This window comes from Gossypium arboreum, chromosome 4 (genome assembly GCF_025698485.1).
Source record: "Gossypium arboreum isolate Shixiya-1 chromosome 4, ASM2569848v2, whole genome shotgun sequence".
Classification (NCBI taxonomy): Eukaryota; Viridiplantae; Streptophyta; class Magnoliopsida; order Malvales; family Malvaceae; genus Gossypium; species Gossypium arboreum.
This window is the reverse complement of record NC_069073.1, coordinates 4,983,501-5,005,115: the sequence shown is the minus strand read 5'-3', so window position 1 is coordinate 5,005,115 and position 21,615 is coordinate 4,983,501. Positions and strand designations below refer to the sequence as shown.

Genomic DNA, 21,615 nt, shown 5'->3' with positions numbered 1-21,615 from the left:
TTACAAATGAAAGTCATCACCTTCCATATACAACCAAAAATAATCAACAATATATATATGTTGTTACAATATAAAATACATTCTACCAGCTTCATCTTTTCCCATGCAACAAAAGTCCCACCGTCCCCCATATATTCACCATTCCGAGTATCCTTTTTAAGTTAATGTATTTGCCAGATTTACCAAAATAGGGAGTGGAACATTGATGATACTCTACCCTACTTCTATTTACAATAATCTCAAATAGGTCTTGTCCTTGGCGAGGTGCCTGGTGTTTGTACTTTTAGTTGTGGCGTTTCAAGCCAAGGATCATGAGTGTATCTCGGGTTTGGTCTTGATGTGTTCCCAGAGAAGTCGCCTAAGTTATGACCACTCTGTCCTACAAACTGATAAGCTGGATGAGGAGGAGAAAGAAAACAACTCCTGTGTGCTGGACCGTATCTTAAGGGGCTTGAACAAGGAGATACAGGCAACGATGTGATTGTTCTTGCGTTATCTCTGTGCACAAATACAAGATAGGCAACTTACTTAAGAACTTGATGCATGTATGCTAAGTAGAGAAAAATGAAACATTATATGTTAGATAGTTAGTACCTTGGGGTCCTCAGTGCTCTTGAGGTTGTAGCCATTCCCTTCGTCCCATAATCTCCATCAAATGAGAGGATATTATTTCTATTCGATTGCATTTCCAATATAGGCTGTTTAGAAAGTTAAAATAACAACAGAGATTAGCTTAAATCCGGCTTTAGTTACTTAAAAACAAACTTCAACTACATGAGTCTGTTGATATACAAGATATGGTTTAGAAATGTCTAAATTATCCGGATTAAGTGTTGCTATGAAAAGTGCTACTATTTGTTGAATTCAAATGTAAAGAAGAAAAAAAAAGCATAAAACAATAAAAGTTCAGAATGTGAGCGCAACAGTCATTTCATCTTCTAAAAGTGGGTTTAACCACAGAAGTAGGTTTCTATATGTGTAGCATCCATGTCCAAAAAACATGCTTGTATATTAAAACCAAGAAGCTGAAGTTGTTACAACAAGCATATTCTAATTAATCAGTTCAGAATGCGCTGGTGAGGTCTTCCTCACATGTATAAAAGTGAAAGTCTATGTAGTAAGTGGTAAAAAAAATCATAAGGGAACAAAAGGAATAGGAAACAAGCATCTTAAGATTACATACCGGAGTGCGGCTTCCATCAAATGTGTAAGGAAAAGCATCCTTGGTGATGCTGATGTTAGCAACTCTTGTAGTTGCTTGGTCACGAATGAAAGGGTGATCTAGCAGTTGAAAGGCTGTAGGACGTGCTGATGGGTCTCGTTGCAAGCAAAGCCTAATGAAACTTTTTGCTTCATTAGAAAGGCGATCAGGAATCTCCGGAACATCTTTGCTGTTTCCAATCTTAAATATTGCAGCCACCTGTTGAGTCCAGAAATATAAAAAGTTCTCCTCAACTCAAAGATAGCCAGAAAAATACATTATCTGAAAAATTGTTTGGAATTAATATGTCGTACCCCTTCATACTGACTCCATGGTGGTTTTGATGTTGCCATTTCAAGTATAGTACAGCCCAAGCTCCAGATGTCCACTGCAAGGTTGTAGCCATTTGTATTCATTACAACCTGAGATCAGAAAATACACGAGTGGGAAGAATAATTAGCACTAAAATAGCAGTCAAAAAGTTTCCAAAAAGAGAAAAAGGGAGTGGTTCAGTGATTAATATATTAAGACAAAGGAAAGGTGATACCTCTGGTGCCATCCAATAAGGACTTCCCTTGAACGAAAGCATTGTACCACAAGCTGATATCTGGTACAGAAGGAAATTAAATAAGTGGCCTATCTCAATCATTAACTGAAGAAAAAAAAGATGATAGAAAGCTGGGAAAAAAGAACACTGACATTTTCAGTTTTCATTTGAAGATATCCAAGCTAGATTTATCAATCTTAATTTTCAGCCTCCAGACAGGAAAAGGAAAAAAAAAAAAAAAAAAGAGTTTTTCTTTTTTTAATTCCCTAGCCATTTTCAGTTTTGATTCAAAGGTATCTATTATGTTAAATTTACATCAAAGCTTTAGATCTTCTGCCTAAAGACTACAATCAGTTCCGTAGACAGAAAAGAAGAAAGAAGAAAACATCAACTAATTTGAAAAGGGGTTTAAAGGATGGTCTAAAGGACAAACTTTTCTATAGTAAAAAAATGATTTCTTTAAACAAAATCAGCATCCCATCAACATCATTTGAAAGATAATTAACATCTTAGCCACGACTAATTTTGAAGGATAATGAAGCTTCAGTATGTAGGACAAAGCCCTTCAATTCCAAGATGATATTTGGTAACATACATGTTTTGCCATGCCAAAGTCTGCCAACTTGATTTCACCAGTAGGATCCACTAGTATGTTTGCCCCTTTTATGTCTCTGCAATAAGAAACCCACGGCTTTAAAACATAAGAATTAATATACAGCTTGAGCCTCCCTATAACAGACAGATGAGCATCAATAACTAAAACTACATCCAAGTACCTATGCACCGTATTTCTTCCATGTAAGTAAGCAAGCCCAGAAAGAATTTGTCTTGTATAGTTTTGGATAACAGGTTCCTTGAAGGCACCATATTCTTGAAGCAATTTGTGGATTGAACCACCAGAGACATATTCCAAGTAAACAGAGAGTGTTTCTTCACCCTGGAAAATAGCAATTAGATTTTACGAAGAAGCAAGGTCTATTTAACTGGTACAGGAGAAGGATGATCATTCTTCCTTCCCATTTCTTCCATAATGCAAGTGAATCATTTGCATGTTAGCAGTATTTAAAACTATACCAGTTCACTTCCGTAGTATCGGACGATGTTTGGATGAGATAGCTGATTCAACAAATTTATCTCCTGTTTATATTAAAAAGTATTAGAAAAACCAGACACTCCAATGCAGCAATTTGAAAATGGTTTCAATATCAACCGGTAAAAGGATATGGAAGGTTTGAATAATGTTGTATTCAGAAAGAACTAGACAAAATTATTACCTGGTTCAGTTGTTTGAGGCATTCTTTTGATGTCTGGTCATCAGAAACGAACCTGACTTCTTTTATAGCACACATCTGCCCACTTTCACTGACAAACATTGATACACAATAGTTAGAGAAGCATAAACTATAAACAAAATCTAAATATTTTGAATCTCAAGTCATAATGCTTGATAAATATCTTAGTTATGTTGCATATTAGCAGAAAGCATGACAACAACTATTTACGTTCACTAATAAATATCAATTCTTTAAGCATTTATGACTTTTGCAGTGTATGATAATTTATTTATCCAAAAAGCAAGTCCTACCTATTAAATCCAAGATAAACATGTCCAAAAGTTCCCCTCCCTAAGAGTCTCCCTTTACGCCATTTTGATAGAGTGCAAGGTGTGTTTTCACTCACTCCACTAGTTCTTGTGTTAGGCAAGGCAGAAGGACTAGTAGGGGAACCTGGTGGAAGAGGCAACTTATGACACATAGACTTCCCATCTTCCTTCTTCCCTGTTGGAGACTCGAGACTCACTCCAGATAATCGATGATGAAGCGGTGATGTTGGGCTGGTTGGACCTCTCGACCTCGGACCAGGGCTTCTAGACCTCACGTTGCTTCTATTTTCACCTTGGCCTCTCATGTCATTATATGACCTGTATTTTAGTTAATTACAGAAACTCTTAACCTCTGTCTGCAGAGCTAAATAGCATATCACAATTCTTATCTTTTGGCTCATTATAGAGTTATGATATATATTGCTTATAGATGTTAGAATCCAACACTATATCAATCAAGAATTACCTTCAATTTGGAAACAAAGTAGTTAATAATTTACAGAAGATAAGAGTTATAATGCCAAAACAAAAGAAGTTTGGCCCTTTGGGGGAAAAAGTAGAGTAGTCCTAAATTTAGTAAACAAAAACAAAATTTGGGAGGTTTGAACACCAAATTTTGAGAAAATATAAATCCTGTATTCTAATTCTAACCGAAATAAAGGGAAAAGAGAACCCATACCCAAAGTAAACAAACTCTGACAGAAAAAATAGAGAGAGAATTTCTGTTCCAAAAGCTGAAAAAAAATTAGCAGATGGCAGACCCAAAGGGATATTCTGATAAAATTATGAAAAAAAAATAAAAGGGGAAATAGAAGCAATCAAACTGACACCAAAGAAAGAGAAAAAAGAGTTTTTTTTTTTTTAATAATTAATCAATGACTGCTTTCTACCCGAAAAACAAAAAAACATGGCGACTGCTCCCATTAATTCAGAATAATAATAAATGAAAATTTCTTAAATTCTGAATCCAAATTATGTTAAGAAAGGGGAAAAAAGCCACCTGTAGGCAATGAATTGAACGGGATCATTTGGAATCTGATTATCTTCGGAGGAACCAGAAGAGCTAAAACTACAAACCGAAGGCGACCCAGATCCCAAACCCACAACATGATCACTTTGCAGCGAGGAGACAGATGGTGTAGGCAAAGGGATCCCTCTTTTTTCCCCTGAATCCGAATCGAAACCCGAAAACCCGGAAGAACCACTACCGGAAACAACAGCGCCGCCGCCGACGCCAAAATCCCTGCTCACGCGTGGCGAACTACGCGTGCTGAAAACAAGTCCTCCTCCATCATCGCAACCCTTTGGGTAGTTATTGTTCTTGTCATCGGTTGTTGCAGCAGGTGCTTTCTTTTTTCCAGAAGCGGCGGCGGTGGTGGAGTCGGTTTTAGTAGGTGAAAACTTGAGGAATCCGACGGAGGTACCACGAGGAGTTTGATTCCGAGGACTGTCTTCCTTGTTCTTACTGGACTTTTTACCCCACCAACCTGGCATCCTTTTTCTCTATCTATAATTCCTGTTTGTAGAAGAAGAAGAAGAAGAAGAAGAAAATGGAGAGACGAAAAGTTCAGATTTGTGAAAGAAAATGAGATTATATATGTAATAAGAGGAAACCAAGAGGAAATAGAGAGAAAGAGAGAGAGAAAGAAGAGTTTTTTTTTTTATTTTAATTAAATTAAATAAATTAAAAATAAAAAATGAAGGGAAGCGGGCCACATCTACAGTGAGAAACAGCTAAGGGAGGGTGAGGGTGGATTTGGGGACGGCCGGAGGTAGTTGCATAAAATGGTGATAGGTGATGATGACGTGGCTTCTTTTTATTTATTAATATTAATTAAATGAAAAGGAGTTAAAAAGGCAACAGTGTAGTTTGTTGGAGGTGGGCGTGCGGATATATGTATAAATACGATTGGTTTCTCTTTAGACTTTATTTTTTTTATTTTTTATTTTTTATTTTATGTCTTGGGCTGTCTCTATCTACCTCTCCTTATTAACTTCTAACCAAATGTAATCCAATGTAACATCACTCTTTTAATCTTCTCACGTATATGCTTAGCTCAACATTTAGGGTCTAGGGTTAGCTCTATCTTCTTAAATTTACTAAATTTTGGGATTTTTAACGTGTTGTTCGGTATAGAAGTTTATCTTCTTTTTCTGTCCAAAGTTAAAATGAGAGATTTTCAATTTAGTGGGATACGAAAAAGCTAAAGTGATATTATATTTGTAAATATTTTATTCATACATATGTCTTAGATTAGATTGATAGTTCGAATCTATATTATTATTGAGTCTTATAGGTTGTATCTCGATTAACAGAGTATTCTTCTACAAATCTCAACTACGTTAATTTAATTTGATTATTCAAATTAGTTATCGTAATAATTAATTTAATGATTAAATGTAGAAGGATAGAAAATTCTAAATTAGTAAATAAATAATTCTTAACCAATGTGGATTAATAACTTAATGGGCTGAGTTATCTGTCAAGATCTAAAAGGTTCACCAAAAATTTGTGAGGGTTTAGACAAAAATAATATGACCGAAAAATGGACTTGGGCAAAAAAATTTAGTTCGTTTTAAGTTTATAAAAATTTATATTATGTAATTTAAAATACATTAAAAAATAAACTTATACTAAATATATAATATTACTCTAATGTAAACATTAAAATAATGTTAAGATGACTATATAATTTTTTATTTGAGTTTTGACTCTAGAAAAGTAAATTTTACTATTAATAAGAATACGAGAAAAGTTCTTTCATCTGCTAGGATTTCATAGCACGTCGTTCTTTTGTTCTCAATCGGTTTTTCCGTTTTCTATATTTATCTGTCTCTTATCTTTCTTGCAATTTGCTCGTTTCTCAAAATCAAATTGATTTATCAATAATTTTGTTCCAAACTAGAAAGTGAATCCCTAAAAAATCTCAAACATAGATGGAGGCAAATATCACCAATCTAAATTTGGAGGATGTCGAGAAAGATCCAATTCAATGTGAGGGTAACCTCCAAAAAGAAGACGAGAATCATCATATCTGTCTAGCAAAAAAAGCACTCACAGATTGCGTTATCCACTTCCCGTCGTTTAAAAGAGCATTAACAAATTTGTGGCATCCAATATGAGCGAGCTTAGACAAAATTTTAAACCTATATTTTAAGCCGGACTTGAATAAACATAAAATATATTTATATCATATTTAGATCCGGTCTAAATCTGACTCATTAGCACCTTTAATCTTAACCGTTTTGGTTGAAAGGAAGTTTTTTAAAAGTATTTTATTATAGATTAAAAAAATTGGAGTTTTTCAAAATATTTTACTAAATATTAAAAAATGGTTGTAGTCTGTAGTTGATGACTGCTATTTTAATTTATTATAAATTGTTCATAGGTATAAATCAACAGAGTTTTTAAATTTTGTACTCTAATTTTGGATTAATTTTAATTGGCTGCTATTATTTGGAGACAAATTCATTGTGTTTTTTTTCTGATAAACACAAATGATGGCATCGTAGCAGTTCAATTTTTTTGGTCCATAAAAGCAACAAAAAAGGGTTATTTAATTAATGATGATTGATAATCATCAAATTAAGTAGAGAATGGGAATAATTAAGGATAACTTTTATATATTTTTGATTAAGGAGAGTGTCATGGACAATGATTAACGTGTTATTTTAGAAAATTAATTATTAGGGCACATTTTTTAATTAAAATATATCATTTTATTTACATATGCCATAATTTTTAATTAAGATTTATCACTTTATTTATCTTTAATTATCTCTAAATAAACTCTTACGCCACACCTATTCTGTTAATAAGGAATTATTAAAATAAATTTACATATTTTAAATAAGTTAGGTTCTTACGAGAGTATTTTTATTTATTTTATTTTTTAAAATTATTGAAAAATTGTTATTATTAGTTTGAATCTTATGTTTTTATTTATTATATATTTTCCTAAATGCTCACATGTGTTTTAAATACGTGATTCTCACACGCATACGTATGTAATAAAATTTTTAGTGCTATATTTTAAGTGTTTTATTGAGTTGGTGCCGCCCTCTAACTAAATCCCAATTAAGTTGTAAAATTATTAAAAATCTTTTTTTATATATAAAAAATACATTTATAAATTTAATTTTACCATTTTAGCTAAAGCCGCTATAAAAATAGGATGTCAATAATGACAAGAAAAAAGAGAAAAATAGAACACATAGATTTTACGTGAAAGCCTTTTAAGGAAAAAAATCATGGATAGATGAGAAGAAAATTTACCATGTCGAATTTGAATGATACAATAGGAGAGACGACTATAAATTTATAAGTTTGTAAAACCATATTCTATTCAAAGTCAAATAGAATTAGCAGCAAGGTTAAAACGCCTTGTTGTTCTAATCAACATCAAATAGAGGAAGCATATTTCTATACAGATTTCACTTGTGCAGCCTGTATCGTACCGTAGGGGCCTTCAACCTTCGCCCTCGTAGATCCCCCTATCTTTAACAACCACATTTAATTTTTATTTTTATTTTTTACATTTTAAAATGTAATACTTCAATTGAAATCAAGAGGGGTTTTTTGGGGACCGAGAACAAGGACTTATTTAAATAAGGTGTAATAGATTAAGGGTTTTATAGTATATTAATTTTATATAAAAAGAGTTATTTCTATTTTATGTTAACGGTGATTGATAATCATCGGAATAAGTTTAAATAATGTATCAGAAATAATCAAGGAGAGTTTTTTATATATTTTGATTAAGGTTAGTGCAATGGACAATGATTAAAGTATTAAATAATATTTTTACCATATTTTTAAAATACATGGTTAAATTAATAAAAGGTTCTTAAATTTTATGACTTTATTTAAATAAGTCCCCACCTTTCTGTGCAATTTAAAATTTTAATTTATATATATATATATATAATTATAAGTGTTTTCGCACTCTTAGATATTAATCTTGTTTTAATCAGGATGATATTTAGGTAAAACATCCCAACAATGCTTTTAGTACAAATGAATAAGCATTTAAATTTTTAACTTGTATATATTTTTATATATCATAGGTGTTCTCGTCCATTTTACAGTCTGAGTTTAATCTTGTTAAGATGGTATTCAAGTAAAACCTCTCGATAATATTAATTTTACAATTCAAATTTGATCGAAATGTTTGGGAAAGAAGTCAATTTTCACTTCTCTCAAACACGGTTGATTTTAATAAACTTTTAGAGCAGCATTTGGTTCAAGCTCACATTTTTAGGGTAATGTAAGATCCTGTAATAATATTCGATTGTTTGGGTTTTAAAGATTACATTTTGATACAATAATCTTATATTTCTCAATAATACCAATATTTTGGAATATAAGGGTAATTTCAATTTTATCTCTCCTTTTAAGTAATCTTACATTTCCTTGGTATTTCACGCTTATTTTTAATAATTTTTATTCATTTTACTTAAATGAAAATGAAGTAATAATACTAACCATAAATTTCAATTATTTTATATATAATTCAAGTAATATTAATAGTAGAAAATTAATATTGTCTATTATGTTACATTTTGTCTATTATATTTCACCTAAAATGTTGTTTTTATAATAATTTTATCGTTTTGGTCAAATTTGCACTTAAACCATAACAAATAATAATTTTTGTAAAATATATATTTATTTTTGGGAATAACTTACGTAAATATGATCTTAAAATTTAAAATTTTTAGGCACCAATAAAATTTTGCCACATCATCAAATTTTAAATATATGAAATTATTATATACTCATCCATAGAGAAATTATTTTATGGACATTTTTCACCACATTATTCATGGTCCTTTTTTAATTATTTAGTCACATTTCAACAATTTTTTCCATGCCATTGACGCAAAATTTTAGTAATTTTTACCCTGAGTCCTGAATATAGAATTCCAAATCCAAAACTTACAACCCTAAACATAAACTCTAACCACAAATCTTTAAACCCTGAACCCCAAACCCATAATAAAAAACCCTGAACCCTAAACTTTAAAATCCAAACCTTAAACCTTGGGGTTGAATGTTCGAGTTCAAGATTTACAGTTCTGGGTTCAGGGTTCAAAGTAAAATAATTACCAAAATTATGTGTTAATGACATAGAAAAAATTGCACAAAAATTATTAATTTTTAAAACTGGTTGCACAAAATTAAAAAAATTAAGTTGTGAAAAAATAAAGTGATTAAAATTTGTAAAAGAATAAAAATTGTTTTATAATTTAAAAATTAATTAATTTAATTAATTTAATTAAAGTTAAAGTAAGTGGAGAAGATATTAAATGTAGATGAATGTAGAATAATACTTCGTTATTTTTAAAATTTAATGATGTGTCACTATTTTATTGACACCTAAAAACTATACTTTTAAGATCATTTTAATATAATTTATCCCTTATTCTTTTCCTACTATTATTAAACAAAAAGCTCTAACTACTAATCGCTTCTCCATAATTTTAATTAATTTATTTAAGAAATGAAGTGTTAAAATAATTTATTAGATAATTTTATTTATTTATTATTAAAATAAAATACTGCAAGCTTCGATTTTTGTGTAAAAAAGCAAGCAAAAATTATAAAGGCGTTTTAATAAAATATTCTTTTAAGTAGTTTTATTTTTGTCAACTGAACAATAAAATATTATTTTTCATCTTAATGAAAGTAATATAACATACCCTTAATGTATGCAATTAGAGTGTTAATACTTATACCATACACTTCTTTCTCAAAAATTCGAACTCAGAGTAGATTTTAAAAGTGTACAACCCATAACCATCAAGTCAACTACAAAAGTTCAATAAAAATTTACTCGAGTCAAAAAAATATATACAAGATTTTATGTAAATAAAATTATTAAATTCCTAATTTTTAAAATATTTTATCCATTATTATATAAGATTTCTAATTAGAAAAAGCCTATTTGCTCAACTTTTTCAAACCAAATCTTTGTTTTATCAGCGGGGGTATTAATTTTCAGATTGGTTGTCGGTCCCGATTTCTTCACATTATTTTTCATAGATGTTTCGAAATTGAAAAGAATTTAAGAAGACAAGATCCGCGAGAGACGTGGACAATTTTCTCTAATGTTTAACCAAACAAAAGCTTGTCGGTCGTCAATCTCCATTGATCCCAGTGGCAATAAAACAAAATGTTGAAAAAAGAATGATAAAGATATTGTTGTAATTTTATTTTTTAGTTGATTTGGGCACAAACGAATGATTGATAGTCAAATCCTCTAAATGTAATGTTTAGTGAATGGAAGTTTGCAAGAGCTTGTTGAACTAAAACTTTTAAAACAAAAAACGCTGGGATGAAAAAAAAATTTACAGCTGATCGAGAACGAGATATGTGGATTTGACCATACTTGCTCGAAAATTGCTTCTTTTGCCACATATATCTATTTATTAAATATTTATGTACTCTTAATTTGTTTTCAATTTATTTGTGCAAAATAATTTCTTACAATATTCTACCGACAAATTTATTCAGAGTGTGACATAATTATCTATAATTTACATACTAAGTACATTACGTAAGTAAGAATATAGTTTACAAATATATTGATATACTATTAATATTTATCAAATTCCACAATGTTAATATTTGCAACTAAGAAACTTAATAAAAATTTTAAAAATATTTACTAATTAATTTCCATAATCAATTTTTAATTCCTTGGTAATAGTATTGCATTTCAATAATTTCACCCAATAAAGTCTAAAGTATTATAAACAAATAAATACTTAAAAATAAATTGTGTCATGCCCTTATTTATCATTTTACACATACAAGTTTTCAGCTATCAATTAAGTTTTACCACACACTTTTAAATAAACAGTTAATAGAATGAGTTTGTCAAACCAGTCACTACAATCAACAATCAATTATATAATGAAAAAGAAATGAAGGTCTTGGTTAAACAAAATTACTATAGGTTTGGAGGGACATTACAATACGTTTAATTTATTTTTTGTCTCACGTTATATTATATAATTTTACTGTTACTGCTATTTTTACATTAATTACGGATAAACATAAACCGACCTTTAATCTAGAAGATGATTCACTGTTGAAAAAGGTAAGAGGTTGGAAGAAATATTGATGATAGGTTGATAATGATTGAATGAGAACGTTCATGTTGTAAAAAGTAAATAAAAAGAAAATTAAAGCAAGGGAGAGAATCTTCATGGATTATAGTGTTGTATTTTTTTTTTTAAAAAATGTTAATAATAATAAATAAATAGAAGTACAATAACAAACGGATTACACGCGTACTCAAACATTAAAAACAAAGTTGGTACAAAAAAAGAGAGAGAAAAAAAAATAAAGGCGTTCCAGCTATATAAATGCGTGTGGTTTGGTACCTTCTAGATTTGAGTTCCTTGGATATTATCTATAAAAAGTAAATGAGTTTTTAATTCAGTAATTAATTTTTCTTATTCTTTTAAGGTTATTAAAAATAAATGATAAATATGCGTTTTAAACCTATTTTATATTTAGAATAAAAATCGAATTCTTGACTAATTCTCGTATACAAGTTTGTTGTGAACAAGGTAGTAATTACAACAAAATTTACAATAATGACATACATATAACCGTCAAAATCATATACAATAAAGATTATTAAAACATACTTCCATTATTGACCCTGTAAAAAGGTAATAAAAAAATATACATTGACCCTGTAAAAGATTTGAGTGGGGCTGGGTCACCAGCTCAATAGGTCAATAAGTAAAACCTTTCAATATTTTAATATTATGATGTACCCCTTCATAAAATAATAATAATAATAATAAAAGTTACCCATACATAGATACCAACTAAAATATCCATTGTAAGTCGAAAACTACACATGACAAGACCTAGTCTTGAGGGTCTTACCCATTCATACACATGACCAGGGTTGAATTCCCACTCATGCACTTAAAAAGTGATATAATGTAGTTAAAATTTATCGGATAATGGGTTTGATTAGAAATTAAAATTAATATCGAATATAATATAATTAAATTATTAATAGGTTAAATTTTTAAAATAATTGTATATAATTTTAGAAAATTAAAACTACAATTATAATATTTATCGTATTTAAATAAAATTGTAATCTTAATTTTATAATATAATAAATAATTAAATGTATTTTGGTTAAAACATTTTCCAGATAAAGATTATAGATAGAGTGTAGATTAAATATGGGATAATTAATTAAGTTAATTATTAATTATATGTAAAATATTAGAGAATTTTAAGCCAGAAAATATGGATCAGTCGGGCTTCTATTAAAAGTAAACCGAGGGATGATTAGTAAACAAAACCAACATTAATTATGACATGCCTCATGCATGCGCCTCTTACAATTGTTTTTATAATATAAATATAGCACGAGAAAGTTTTTTATATTATCCCAAAAAAAAAATCTAACCAAGATTTTTAATTTCTTTTTAAATGGATAAGCCTTAAACTGGTCCAACTCAAAGTCTCGTCCAAAAAGTAAAAAAATTTAGATAAAAATATAGATCCGAAAAATTTACTTTATACAAAAATAAGGTATGTTTAGAAAATGGGTCGGGCCTCGGGGAAGCTTTTTTTGCCCAGGCCCAACCCAACTCAAATTTGTTGCTATTCCACTATTATATTGTTATTATTTTGTTGTTATTGTTTAAATATTATTTAACTTTTATTTTATTGTTAATTTTGTCACTATTTTAAATACATTTGCTTGTTAAGTTACATTATTTAATAATAAAGACTTTTTTAATTTATTTTTAATTTGTAAGAAAACATTTATTTTAATGTTTTTAGTTTATTTAGTGCATTATATTTTTAATTTTATTTTATATAGAAAAATAATATAAATTTTTAATACGGATGAGCGGGTTGGACTCAAGTTTTAACTTTTATCCAAGTCGAATTTGGATAAAGTTTTAAACTCATTTTTGAACCGAATTGAGCCTATTAAACGAATTTATCGTATGGCCCAGCCATTATCACCTCTAAATAAGCCTTTCACCTACTATTATGAACCATAACTTAAAATTAGTGGCAAAACTAGGGGCTGGTAAGGGCCTTCTTTCCCTAAAATAAATTTTTTCCATATAATTCTTTTAAAATTTTAAAATTTTAAATTAATAAAAGTAAAATAGTACTTTGACCCTCCTAAAGATATAAAATTTGATTTAATCTTTTAAAATTTATAAAAATATAATCTATTAAAAGATGAGATTACATTTTTTTATCGTAAAATTGTAATTTAATTTCTTCTATACTTAAAATTATCGAAGTCCACTTAAAAATAAAGGTTTGGTTGAAGAATTTCTTAATTGTGGTTTGGCTAAAATCTGTACGATCTAGCCTATATTGTAACTTAAATTATATAATATTTTTATTTTTATTTAATTATAAAAATATTTAAATATTATGTATAGTTCTTTTGTGAAATTAATGTAACTTTTATGCAGATTTGAAAAGTTAATTCTTTCGAAATTAATGGATGATACATGTAAGTTTATTATTACGTATTGAATATAATTAGATCATTTGATACATATAAGTTTTAAATATGAATATTTTATATTTTACATTTTGATCTTTATTTTTGGAGTTCACTATTACAAATACATTATAAATATATGTCTGATCAATTAAAATTTAGAATCAAAATAATACAAAGCACAGAGGACGAAGAATTGAAAAGAACTAAACAAAACTTCCACATGGCATACACATATGGTGGGATAGAGGTCCACACATCGCAATTGCCTATGGTGGCAACAAATCCAAAACAAAATTTATGGGTCTGAAATTAGATAGTAATTTTTTTGTGAAGTTAACGTGTAACTTTATTTTGTATTAACATATGGTTTCATTACTTTTGAAAGAATTAAATAAAATCTTTTCATTTTGAGGGTTAAAATATAATTTTACTACATAATAACTTTTAACTCTACCATTTATTAGGGGACTAAAATATAAAATTTTCATATGAGGGGTGGGGGCAATATCTCTGCCTGCCGCCTTCTAGATGAACTTGAATCTCAATACTCAAGTTACGTTTTAAATGATTTTGAACATAAAGTATAAACACTAAGTGTATGTTTGGACAACACAGAGTAATTGAATGAATGCGTAATTACTAGGGTAGTAATTATACTTCCTTATAAATACAAAGAATTGTAATTCCCTAGACATATTTGGCTAACAATGTAATTACATCGTAATGTCCTATGTTATGTTTGGTAATACAAATTTTAATTACATAGTTATATAATTTATTTTAAAAAAATTTACTACTATGATAAAAATAATTCCTAAAAAATTAACAAAATTAAAATCAAATCATCATATGTATTATGTTGGTCTAAAAAAGTACTTGATAATACGATTATTAATAAAAATAACAAGAAAAAGACACATCATATGCAATTTTATCTAATTATTCTAGTGCATATTAGTTGGATCATTCCTCTTTAATATTTAAAATATCCTCTTTATCACCATCTGTTGGCCATTGACTGAGTTCATCATTTGGATTTAAATATGCATCATTAATATTATCAATATCTCATTCTTTCATGTATTTTTTGAAGTTTGGCTAATCTCAATTCCACCTATGATTCAAGTTATGAAATATTCAACACGTTAGTACGATCCAACCTTTTTTTTTATGCTATACCAAAGTGATATTGTTAATATGAAAAATATTTTTTTAGAATTGAAAATGTCTTCCGAACCACATTTCTAAATACTGATGAATGTTTCAAATTAAATAGTTTGCGAGTTATCTATGGTGTTTGTGTTTGGCATCATTTTCTCAAATGATATCATACTCCCACAATATGGTGTAAGAAAATATTTTGTATTTGCATCGTTAGCATCGACCTTATAATATTTGAGCTTATATTCCAAATAGTCTATACCTTTAATTATAAAAATTTATATAAACTTAATTTAAAGAAAGATTTATGTTAGGTTATATCTTTTTTAATAATATGTAAACTAAATAAATAATAATATAATTTTTATAACATTTATAAAAAAAATTACAAATTTTTATAACTTTCATAACACTTCTTATATATAAACAATATTTTTTACCATAACTTTAAAAGTTATTTTTATAAATAAGTTATGTTCATAATTCTTGGGCATACGTTTTTATAAATAAATATATTATTACATTTTATAATACGTACAACTTTTTAGTCATAACTTTAGAATTTTTTAGAATTTAAATAATATAATTTTTTGTTATAGTTTTATAAAATACATAACTTTTTATAGTATAATTTTAATGACTTAAAATATAAGAATTTTTTGCCATAATCATCCCAAACACTCATATATGTTCACGTTTGAAATATAATTTATAACTTATATAAAATAATTTTAAAATAAACTGGCTTTGAGTGTAATTACTCCAATTCTCACCCTTCTCGTAAGAATTAGAAAGTGCAATTGGAGTGCTCCAATTACATGGTTACCCAAAATGTAAGCCTTATATAATTACAAGTAATTATACCCAAATTCAATTACCTAATAGTTTTCTAAACACTACCTAAATACGTAGAATAAATTATACCGTTAAATACGAATATCATAAATTTAAAACAATAACATTATATATTATATATCTAAAGAATTATTGAATAAAAATGAGACTCAAAGAAATAGATGTAAAGGGAAAATCTTTAATAAAAAAAATTTATCAAGTGATTTTTATAAATCAACAAGTGTTGGGTAAGACACACTGTATATTTAAAGAGAAAATTGAAGTTCAAATCTTCAATATCACATTGTTAACAGGGACACAAGAAAAATCTTCGATTCTTACTCTAAAAATGACATTATAAAAAAAAGATAATTATTTATCCCGAAAATACTAATATACTATAATTTTTTCAAAAAAATGTTTAAGGGTGTAAAAAACTCTCAAACTTCTTCAAAGAAAACAATTAAGCCCCTCTTTTTTTTTTTCACTTAATTGAGCATTTGAACTTTCAAAATGCATAAAAAAGACCCTTAAAATTTTCAAAAAAACAATTAAGCCCATGCTCTTATTAGAAATGTAGAAGCCCAAATTGCCCGGGCCCGATTTCATCAAAACCCAACCAAACCTCTAAACCCACTAAAACCCTTAACCCATGACCCATTTACATCTACCCAAACCCATTACAAAACCCAAATATCAAACCCAATTCAAAAGCCCATTAAGCCCCCCAAAAAAACCTAACCCAAAAAAAAAGAAAAAAAAACCTAACCCTAAAAAAAAAAAGAAAAAAAAAACCTAACCCCCCCCAAAAAAAAAAACTAAGAAACCCTAGCCACCTAGCCACTTTCCCACTTGCCCCATTTTTCCTCCCATTTTTGATATCCATTGTCTACCACCACCACCTACAAAATAGAAAAAGAAATAATAGAAAATCATGTAAAAGATGGCTATAAAAAGCCATTCAAAAATCATGTAAGAAGAAGGGAGGATTTTACAAAGATTGAAGAAGAAAAAAAACACAAAAATCCCTTCAAATTTTGAACACAAAAGAAACATCAATAAAAAGGTTGCATTTTTTTCTTTTTTCCTCTTCTTTCGAATCTTTTTCTTTCTTTTTTGTGTTGTTTTTTTTTTCTTTCTTTATATATATATATTATTAAAAATTATTTACCTTTTTCCTACCACCGCCCACGGTGGCAGACGATGGTCGTTTGTGATTGGCGTGCCGACGATCGACCGATGACCGCCCCCTTGGCGGATTTCTTTCCCCTCCTTCTCTCTTCCCTCTCTCTTCTTTTCATTTATTTTCATATTTACCTTGGATTTCATATTATTTTGCTACTTAATTTAGCTTTAAATATTAATCATGTTATATATGTAATATTGTTATCACTATTATTTTTATATATTGTTATTATTATATTATATTTAGCTATTTATATATATATTTTCTTTATGTTTCGTTTCTTACTATTATATGCATATATATCTATTATTATATTTATTATTAATATTGTTAGCATTAGTACTTTTACTTAATGTGTATGTAGATATACATGTACATATTATTAGCTTTTATCATATGTGTATATTGTATATATTATATTTATATTATATATATATTCTTAATGTTATTAGTTGTATACTTCTTGTATATTTCCATGTATATATTTTATATTGTCTCATGTACATACTCAAATACTATTATATATATACGTATTTTTAATACCATATCATGTATATATTATTATATTTATTTTATCCCTATTATATTTATTATTAATATTAGTACACATATTTTATTATAGGAGTATATATATTCTTTTCTTTATATAGTATTATTTTCATATATCGTTATATTTATTATTATACTTATCATTTTTCTCTATTGTTACTTACTATTTTGTTTTAAATTATTATGTATTATTTGGTATATATCGTCTTTTATTATTACTCTTATTATCATTATTAGTACATGTCCATTATATATGTAGATATTTTAATACATATAAGTACATATTCATGTAGTGTCGTTAGCATATATATATATAAAATATATTTTCTCATTATTAATATTTCTAATATATGTTGTATATTTTCATTTTGGTATGTCATGTATATATATATATATATATATGTATATGTATGTTTTATGTATATATTGTTATTTTCTATTGTCATTATGAATATATTATTTTTCTTATTATATTGGTAGTGCATCATTTCTATTTTTTTGTAAATATTAATATTGTTGTTTTAATATTCTCGTTTTAACATTTCATTATTAATTGCATCGTTGTTTTGTATTATTTACTTAATTCTTATTTTAAATAATGTTTTACTCATAATTTTAATTTCAATAAATAAGGCAACATGCCGATTTAATATTAAGTCATCGATTTCATCGCTATGTTGGGTGAATATCAATCGACTCGTGTTAAAACAGTACGTCCTTCTCAAAAGAAAACGAAACTTGAAATTTCTCGTGTTTTGATCGAATCACGATTCAATGTTACTTTGAACTTGCAATTTTGAAAATTAAGACAATACTTGTTTAATAAGATACCAATTTTGGGCGTCGCGAGGGTGCTAATACCTTCCTCAGCAGAATCGACTCGAACCCAACTTTACTTTGGCTTTTGACGTAGACCTAAATTCGGCCTTCATTTTGTGCAAGAATAAGTTTTCTTTTCTAAAAGGATGATTTATTAGGTGTCCGGTCACACCTGGAAAAAAAGATCGGTGGCGACTCCTTTATTAATAAAATCGAAAGTTGGTTTTCAAATGTTTAATAAATCACCATAATTAGCGATCGAAAAGAATTTTTTACGTCGCTACACCGGCGACTCCATGGGGACAAAACTTGCGAGTTGAGTCGAATTAAACACGTTTTGTCAAAATTTTCAAATTTCCTTGTTCAAAGTAAATATTTGGTCGTGATCCAAAATCTCGTTTTCAAAATTCATGCATTTGTATCGTGTTGTAAATATTTCTTCTAACTTGTTATTTGGTTGTTTTTCGTTTTCAATTTTTATGGTTTTAATTTTGGTTTAGTTTCTTTAAGTAAAACGTAAAGGTTTATGAGTTTTTCCCCACACACCGTGCACTTGCATTTTCGCATAACATGAGCTCTCTACCCGGGCTCCGTCCGTTTAAGTGAAAGTAAACGCTACGCCTTCGTGAGTTAACTCGTCCCTCCGCACAGGCTAGTGAATACTTTCGGGTTACATATGACTTATGCTTTCGTGAGTTAACTTGTCCCTCCGCATAGGCATAAGTAAATGTAATCCCTCGAATTGAACTCGTGAGCCTGTGATGGGTTATGACTGAGGCTTCGTACTAATCTTAGCAGATGACAGTACGGACAATTCGAGTACCTATCTAGACCAAAACCGCATATAATAAACTATACGAGCCACCTAACTAGAGCCATGCCGAACCTCCGCTCGTTTAGTAGTCACCGAAATAAGTACACGGGAAAAGCACATCTTACCTTCTATTTCTTTTACATTTGTGCTTTCTAAGCAAGGGAATCGAGTCCACTGGACCAAGTAGCTTAATTTGTTAGATTTTCCACAGTTTTTCTCTGTTTATATGTGTTGCGCTAACCAAGGTCGTTTGTCTGTATTTTTATTTTTCATCACGCATCGAAGGCATCTTGTTAGGAAGGTGTTGATTAGAGATTGGTTGCCAAAAACGGGTTTCTAATGGAGGAGTCAATTATACGAGTGACCGAAACGTTGTGTAATACTCCTTTGATTAAGGAAATGCCTAAATAGGGGCTATCTTGAAATTAACACCAAATTTTTGCATATTCATTCATGACTGACATTCATTTAACATTCATGCATTCATTTATGCATTCATTCATTCATTGCATATTCCATACTCGTTCGCTGAGGTTAAAACATACAATTCACTAGTTGTGCATACCATACGGAAACCGAGGACATTCCACGAAAAGCGCCTAGCCTTTAAGAGAAGAGTTCGGGACTCATTGATGCGGTATCCTATGATTCGATAGTGCCAGAATGCAACTGGGAACCCATTCCCTAACCATACCGAAAGGGATATGAGCATAGTGGGAAAAGTGGACGAATGGAAAGTCGGAAGATGGGTTCTTGAAATAAAACACCTCTGCGAGAGAATCTGGAGGTACTAGTTAAGAAATGATTACTTTGTCACCCGATAGAATTCTCGGAGAAGAAGGTCAAAGTTTTGCAATTTCCATGGAATTGTGGGATCGACATTCGATCGTGTGAGGAATTTAAAAGGTTGCTTCAAGACCGGATGGATAATAAGGAGATTAAGGTCCTTAACAAAAGGAAGAGACTAATGAAAGAGAAGTATCGCCTCGATAGCGATCATCAGTCCCCTTATAATACCGATCGACTGTTAGTAATTTATTACGATGCGACGAAAGAGTGGTGAAACCAAAATGATAATCAAAGTACCGTCTCCTTTCCCTTACAAGGACAATAAAGCAGTACCATGGAAATATGACGTTAATATTGTCACACCTGAAGATGAAAAGCCCAAAGCCATGACTGGAAACGTCGGGGAAGTAGGTCATTTCACTCTTAGTGGAAGATGTTATTCGAAAGGAGATAAAGAAGAACAGTGACTTGAAACAGAAAGGAAAAGCACCGATGCACGTGGTGATGATGAGCATGAAACTACGCTGGACAAGAAGCTAAAAATCCACGTGGACGAGGAGGAAGCACAGAATTCTTAAAATTTATCAAGCATAGTGGTAGAATAATTGAGTAAGCGACCGGTCGAATCTCGATATTATCTCTGCTGTTGAATTCGAAACCACACCGAAACGCTCTGCGAAAGTGTTAAATCAAGCTTATGTGGCAAACAATGTATCCGTTGAAAAAGCCGACTAGATGGATAAACAACTTGAATGCGGATAATTTCATTTCTTTTAGTGATGATGAAATATCGCCCAATGGTAGAGGCTCGATGAAAGCGCGCATATCACGACTCGCCGCAAGGGCTACATAATACCGAACGTGCTCATCGATAATGGGTCGACGTTAAATGTTATGCCATTGGCCACGCTTTTCGAAATCCGATGGATTTGTCCTACTTAAGGCCCTGTCATTCCACGGTAAGGGCATTCGACGGACGAGGCGCGAAGTCATGGGAAAGATCGAAATCCCTTTGAAAGTGGGCCTTACATTTATGATGTCGAGTTCCAAGTCATGGACATTACACCCTCTTATAAGCGCCTTTTGGAAGACCACGAATCCATTCTGCTGGAGCGGTCCCATCATCCCTCCATCAAAAGGTGAAATTTATCATGGACGGTTGTTTGGTCACCGTCGAGGAGAAGAAGACACTGTCGCATCATCCTGCCGATGCACCGTGCTTGGAAGTGAACAAAGACGCATTGGAATGTTCCTTCCGATCCCTTGAATTTGTCAATGCCACTTTTGTCGTTGAGGGAAACAGAATTCCGGTACCAAAACTGTCGAGAAATACTAGAATGGGTGTCAAATTGACAGTAGGAAGGGGAGCTCGAGCGAGAAGAGGTTTAGGGAGATATCTGCAAGGAATAGTCAGGGCTTTAAAGCCAGTGCACCACAGGGCTCGATACGGTTTGGGGTTCCAGCCTGACATGCGTCAAAGAAGAAGACAGTGAAAAAAAATCAGGAAAGAAGGATTGCAAGAACTTTGGGCCGAGAACCAGAATGGGAACCAATAGAGTACCCTCATTTGTCAAAAACATTTACATCTGCGG

At 30.0% G+C, this 21,615-nt stretch overlaps 1 protein-coding gene across 1 annotated transcript; it reads right to left on the bottom strand.

Annotated features, from left to right (window-relative positions):
• LOC108458775 (mitogen-activated protein kinase kinase kinase 3-like) lies at positions 1–5,140 on the bottom strand. Its single transcript, XM_053026931.1, has 11 exons — positions 4,352–5,140; positions 3,334–3,669; positions 3,023–3,110; positions 2,823–2,885; positions 2,525–2,685; positions 2,344–2,419; positions 1,749–1,808; positions 1,516–1,623; positions 1,184–1,420; positions 595–698; positions 1–498 (listed from the first exon to the last, which is right to left on the bottom strand). Exons 1-11 carry the CDS (start codon positions 4,843–4,845, stop codon positions 240–242), a joined length of 1,986 nt encoding a protein of 661 aa, XP_052882891.1. The 5' UTR covers positions 4,846–5,140; the 3' UTR covers positions 1–239.
• Between the last annotated feature and the right edge of the window lie 16,475 nt (positions 5,141–21,615).